General features: G+C 46.8%; 1 protein-coding gene across 2 annotated transcripts in view; it reads right to left on the bottom strand.

The window, feature by feature from the left end:
- Positions 1-1657: 1657 nt before the first annotated feature.
- The window catches only part of DHX34 (DExH-box helicase 34), a 31025-nt gene continuing 26072 nt past the window's right edge, over positions 1658-6610 (bottom strand). The window contains exons 17-19 of one of the 2 annotated variants that reach the window (XR_008200895.1): positions 5251-6183; positions 2071-2199; positions 1658-1737 (exon numbers count right to left, since the gene is read on the bottom strand). Coding sequence is in view for 1 of the 2 variants with exons in the window: in XM_052656029.1 (XP_052511989.1) it covers positions 6050-6183 (134 nt within the window). In the remaining variant the exon portion in view is untranslated. Of the gene's footprint in view, positions 1738-2070; positions 2200-4664; positions 6184-6610 lie in introns of those variants that run through there. The other variant, XM_052656029.1, reaches the window with a different exon arrangement.

Genomic DNA, 6610 nt, shown 5'->3' with positions numbered 1-6610 from the left:
ACTAGGTGAGTCCCCTAGTCCATGCTGAGTCCATGATTCTACCCTGAGTGGAGACTTTGCTTTTTCTACAACCAAGGAGAGCTCCAGGGCCAAATTTACTCAGCCATTACTCAACTGATGAGAGTCTTTGTGGCTTCGAATTTTCTGTTATAATGAGGTAGATTCAGGTTTTATGGGGCCTGAGGTTCATACGATTTGGGGTGCCCTATTTTGGAAAAATATAGAACTACCAAAGCATAAGGTGCAGGATCTTCAAAAAGGTCCGAACAACTAAGGGTCCTGAGGCCTCGATGGCACCAGCATCACAGTAAATTCCCCTCTAGAGAAACAGCCGAAGCAAGTAGAAGCACAGAAGCACGTCACACGGTCTGCACATGTGTGCAAGTGTTTGAGGTGGAAAGCTTCCTAAAAGCCAAGTTTAGACTTCCCATCCAGATTCCTAGAGCAGTTGCTGCTGCTGCTGCTAAGTAGCTTCAGTCGTGTCCAACGCTGTGCGACCCCATAGATGGCAGCCAACCAGGCTCCTCCGTCCCTGGGATTCTCCAGGCAAGAACACACAGGAGTGGGTTGCCATTTCCCTCTCCAATACATGCATGCATGCTAAGTCACTTCAGTCCTGTCCGACTCTGTGCTACCCCATGGACAGCAGCCCACCAGGCTCCCCTGTCCACGGGGTTCTCCAGGCAAGAATACTGGAGCGGGTTGCCATTTCCTTCTCCAGCCTGGGATATAATACATGCTCAATAAATAGTTGTGGGATATATTTAACAGGACACAGAAAAACTAACTGTACAGGAAGATTGGACAAACTGAAGTATATTAAGACTAATAACTTCTGCTCTTCAACAGACATCGTTAAAATAGAAAGGCAAACCACAAATAAAAAGACACTGGTAGTACAGGCATTCAACACGTATTTGTATCCAGACTATCTAAAGAACCTCTGCAAACGAGTGGGGAAAAAAGACAACCCAACAGAAAATAGATCTAACACATAAATGGGTGCTGCACAAAAGAGACGGTCCAAATATCCAATAAGCACATGAAGAGATGCCCCACGTCATCATTTGTCATCAGGGAACAGAGAAACGCAAATTAAAAACCACAAAGTGGATCTACTGGAACACTTGTACCGTGAGAGGGAAGGTAAATGGATGAACCACTTTGAAAACTGTTTAGCAGTTTCTTTTAAACATAAACATACACTCACCTGAAGTGTAGCAATTACCTAAGGCAGCGATTCCGCTCATTAAGTGTTTACCCAAGAGAAATGAAAACAGGTCCACATGAAACCTTACATATGAACATTCATAGCAACTTTATTTCATAGATAGTACCTCCCCACTGGAAATAACCCAAACATTTAGAGAATGAAGAGGCTGTGGCATATTCAGACAATGGAATACCACAAAAAGAACATGCTGTATGACTCCATTTATGTGAAATTCTAGAAAAGAGACGGAGAAGGCGATGGCACCCCACTCCAGTGTTCTTGCCTGGAAAATCCCATGGACGGAGGAGCCTGGTGGGCTGCGGTGCATGGGGTCTCGAAGAGTCGGACACGACTGAGCGACTTCCCTTTCACTTTTCACTTTCATGCACTGGAGAAGGAAATGGCAACCCACTCCAGTGTTCTTGCCTGGAAAATCCCAGGGATGGGGGAGCCTGGTGGGCTGCCATCTATGGGGTCACACAGAGTCGGACACGACTGAAGTGAGTTAGCAGCAGCAGCAGCAGCTAGAAAAGAGAAATCTAATAAATGGTGACAGAGAAAAGATCAGCCTGGGGCTGAGGCTGCCGTGAGACACTGACCATGAGAGGCAGGAACCATGGAACTTTCTGGAGTTTAGAAAATGTTCTGTCTTGATTGGAATGGTGGTTACACAGCTGTGTTTGCCAAAATGCACGGACGTTTTATTGTATGTAAACTGGACCTCAATACAGTTAAAAAGAAAATCTCTCTTTCCTGCCTCCCCTCCCCTCCTCTCCCTCCCTCCCCTTTGCAGAGACGACCATTAGTTAAGTTTGCGGTGAATCTGTTTCAGCTGGTGTGTAACGCTATTCAGGTACCTGAGTATATGCAAAGGGCATCCGCATACGCAGAGGGCGTCCCAGGTGGGTGGCTCGGGGTAAAGAATCCGCCTTCCAGGGTAGGAGACAAAATAAATGTGGGTCCGATGCCTGGGTTGAGAAGATCCCCTGGAGGAAGAAATGACAACCTGCTCCAGTATTCTTGTTTGGAGAATCCCATGAACAGCAGAGCCTGGCAGGCCATGGGGTCACAAACAGTTGGACATGACTAAGCACGCACGCACGCACACAAAATGTTTCCATTTTAAAAAAAATGGGATCATCTGACACATGGTTCTGTAACTTGCTCCCTTTCACTTAGTATAATCTGGAGATATTTTTTGTGTCAGTACAAAGCCTGCTTTTGTTTGGCATGTCTGCATAGTGGTCCCTTATATTGGGTGGGGTTTATTAATATTTAAGCAGTTTCATATGGAGAGACATTTAAGCTGTTTCCCATCTTTTGCTCCTACAAAGCAAGCCGGCATGAATATCCTTGACCATATGTCATTTTCAGACATATGTGTATCTATAGGATAACTTCCTGGAGGTGGAATCACTAGTCCAAGGGAAGGGGCATTTTTACCAGGTCATTTGATAGATTCTCTCGAATGTCCTACCAAACAGGCTGTACTGAATTAATCATTCTTATTTCCCCTAATTGCAAGTGAATCTTAGCATCTTTGTACACTGTTCTGGGCCATTTCTATTTCCTCTTCTGTGTGGACTCAGATCTTTTGACTCTGTCCTTCCTAGGCTCTTTGTCATTTTCTCATTGGTTTGTAGCAGCTCTTTATATATTCTAGACCTTAAGCTTCATCATAGATGTTACAAACACCTCTCCCAGTCTGCTGCTTGTCTTTTGGCTTTGTTTATGATGACTTTACTCCCTCAAAACATTTCTTTTATTGTCTCTATCCCTTTTCTGTTATGGCCCCTGAAAATGACTTCCCAACTCAAGGTACTGAAACTAGAGAAATAGGGATTTCCCTGGTGCCGCAGCAGGTAAGAATCTGCCTGCCAATGCAGGAGACATGTGTTGATCCCTGATCTGGGAAGATTCCACCTGCCGTGGAGAAACTAAACCTGTGGGTCACAACCACTGAGCCTGAGCTCTAGAGTCCGTTCTCTGCAATAAGAGAAGCCGTGGCAATGAGAAGCAGGCGCATTGTGATGAAGAGTAGCCCCCGCTCCTACTAGAGACTGCACACAGCAAGGAAGACCCGGTTCAACCAAAAATTAAGATAAAATAAATTTTACAAGATTTTAAAATATGTGAAAGAAGGGAGAAAACTCTAAATGCCCAGAGATGGCCGGAAGAGCATCTATCAGAATCGGGTCCCAGCTCCTTAACGGTGATTTCTATGGCCTTCCTTAACAGTTCCAGAAGCTCTTACTATCCATTAGTTCCCCAAAGAAACATGTCTATTCTGATAGGTGGCCCAGACTGACCCGGATTAAGTGCTGGTGAGGCTCTTGGGGAAATGGGTGCTTTCATCTTCTTTGAGGGGAATTTGTACCACTTCAGTGTAGCAGGATCTCTCAAAATGCAAAGTTGATAGGCATTCATTCACCAACCTTTAAAAATTTGCTCTTGAAGCATGATATACAGAAAAGTGCATGCATCTTTGGCTTGCTGAATTTTCCCAGAAAATGAAACCTACCTGCGCCACCAGCATCCAGATAAGAAACAAACCGTGAGCGCCCCCTCCAGCAACCTGGTTGGTGCTGCCGCGACCCCCACTAGGTTGCATGGAGCTGTGGTTTAGGCCCTTCTGTTGTAAGAATTGATCACGATTTACTTAACTATTCTTTTGTCGATAGGCATTTGGTGGGGTTCTAGTTACAAATAATGTTATTGCCAACACACAACACACTTGTGCATTTCTGCAGAGTGTGCGTTTACAAGTGGAACTGCCAGGTCATAGAGGACGCGCCCAGGCTCAATTTTTAGGAGATTCTTGAATTATTTCCCCAGTCATTTTATCAATTAACACTCCCACCAGCAACGTATGGGAACTCTGCTTGCGCCACATACTGACTTAGCATTGGGTTTTTTATGCTAGCCGTTCTAATGAGCGTTATTGTGATATTTATTGCAGTTTTAATAGCATTTCCCTGACAGGTAATGATGACAAGTATTTTTTCATGGGCTTATTAACCATGTTTTTCTATTTTGGGGGTTTATATTCAGTATTTGCCACTTATAAAGCAAATTCAAACCTTATTGATTTGAATTTTTTGTATAACATAGTTTCTGTATTTATGTAATAGGTACAGTTAATTATATGACATATTTGCCATATATATTTTTTCTCCAAGTCTACACTTGCCTTTGCATTTTTTGTTATTTTTCTTAGTATCTTTTGTAGGGCAGTTTTCTAATTTGGTTTAATTTAATTATCATTTTATTACTTGTACTTTTGTTTTATTATTGATTCTAATTGTTTATTAATTTTATTTTTATATTTATTTAATTATTAAACTTAAGTCCAGGACTTCTGTATCAAAATGAACCTTCTGAGAAAAATAGTTCAGCTGCATTCACTTGTCAGAGAAAAAAAACGCTAGAGCAGAGAAGTTAAGGGGCTTTATCCAAGGCCACAAGGTATTGAAATCTGTCAAATGCCTTTTCTGTTTTTAATAGGGTGAATCACATTAATTGACTTTCAAATGTTGAATCGACTTTGTTTCACTAGAGTAAATGCCACCTGGCCACGATGTACTACTGTTCTTTATCTGTGGCTGACTGTGAATTGTAACCTCGAGGAAGGGGTTCTGGGTCTGGTTCTGGCATCAGGGCAGTGCTGGCCCAGAGGCGTCCTCTTCCACACTGTGAATGAGCCGCTGTTGAGTGTCATGCCTTCAGTCCCCGTCTGCTGGAGGTCACCAGTAAACCCATCCAAGCCTGTCCTCTGCGTCTCTAACTACGAATTAAATTGCCTTAGTATTAAGTTGGCCAAAAAGTTCATTCGAGTTTTTCCGTAGGCTGCTATGAAAAACCCAAATGAATTTCTTTGCCAACCCAACAGATACACAGCATTGTGCCGTTTATCTATTTCTTCTTGGGCTCAGGTAGTTTGTGTCTCTGTTTCCTTCTTGCTGGGTCTCGTTCTTTCCTCTACCCCACGATGGTCTCTGTCTTGACCACATCCATCCTGCCTCACCCAGATTTCAAACCTGAGTTGCAGAATTTACTTCCATCGTTGTTTACAGCATTCCCTCTCCTTTCACATCCGTCGGGGAGACATGGTCGAGGAGTCCCGAGGGGATGGCTGAGACCTGCCCACGGACAGCACAGCAGAATGGACCCCGTGACCAGGCAGCCCATGGGCCGCAGAGCACTGACCCCACCCCACCCAGCTCCTAAAGCCACACACGTGAATGGGCCAGGCCGGGGTCTCTGAGTTCGAGGGAAAGCAGAGGCCGTGAGACAGACTCAGAGAGAGCAGTCGCCTCAGACCCTGGACCTGGAGTCTGAGGTCCCTGTTCAGCCTCAACTCCCGGGATCTACCCCAGGACACATCAGGCGGCTGCTGCAACAGGAGGGATAAGAGTCAGGCCACGGGGAGGACCAGCAGAGACGGTTGTGATTTCTGGATGTGTGTACACACGTGCTCAGTCACGTCTATGCGACCCCACGGACCACAGCCTGGCAGCCTCCTCTGTCCATGGGGATTCTCCAGCAAATATACTGGAGAGGGTTGCCATTTCCTTCTCCAGGGGATCTTCCTGACCCAGGGATCCAACCTGCTTCTCCTGCGTCTCTTGCATTGGCAGGCGGGTTCTTTACCACTGCGCCACCTGGGAAGCGCACTTTATGGATGGGCAGGCTTACAGACCCGAGTCCATCTGTGAGAGTTTATTCACGTATTTATGCTCCCTCCACCTCGGGGCTGGGCTCAGACCACAGTTCCGAGCCTAGGCTGGGAGCGAGGGCAGCAGTCTGGCCTTGGCCCTGGCCCGGGATGGGCTGGGTTCACACGTGCTGCCTCCGGTGCCGCAGGATTTCCGTGGGCGTGAACAGGAAGTCCTTCTGGCAGGCCTCGCAGTGGTAGGGCTTCTGCAGGGCAGATGCCTTCTGGGGGGGTTCGGGGGCAGCTTCCTCAGCCCCTAGGGGAGAGGAGAAGGGGGTTGAGGGGGGTGCTCCACCGCGTGCTCTCACCCCCACCCAAATACCAGGAACCTCTGTGGCTCAGGCTCTCTCCTGGCCTCTGGGGAACTCCAGCTCTGCCTCCTCCAGGAAGCCTTCCTTGATTAATACACACACACAGAGGCAAGTCTTTACTCTGTGTCCCCATGGGGTGAGAGAGACAGAGAAAAAACACAAGTGGAGACACAGACACTGAAAGAGACAGAGAGCACCCTGGGGTGGGACCACATGGCCTCGCAGCCATCTCCCCGTGAGCGCCAGTGTGGCGTGGGACGCACCACAGCAGACTCTGCCCAGGTCTGCCCACTGCGGCGTCCTCCGGGTGACAAGAGGATGGGTGTGGCCGCGGCAGAGACGCCTCGCAGACAACAGAGAAAAAGAGAGCAG

The sequence above is a fragment of the Budorcas taxicolor genome, chromosome 18 (assembly GCF_023091745.1).
Source record: "Budorcas taxicolor isolate Tak-1 chromosome 18, Takin1.1, whole genome shotgun sequence".
Taxonomy (NCBI): domain Eukaryota; kingdom Metazoa; phylum Chordata; class Mammalia; order Artiodactyla; family Bovidae; genus Budorcas; species Budorcas taxicolor.
Note: the sequence above shows the minus strand (reverse complement) of the source record. Positions and strands in the feature narration are given on the sequence as shown.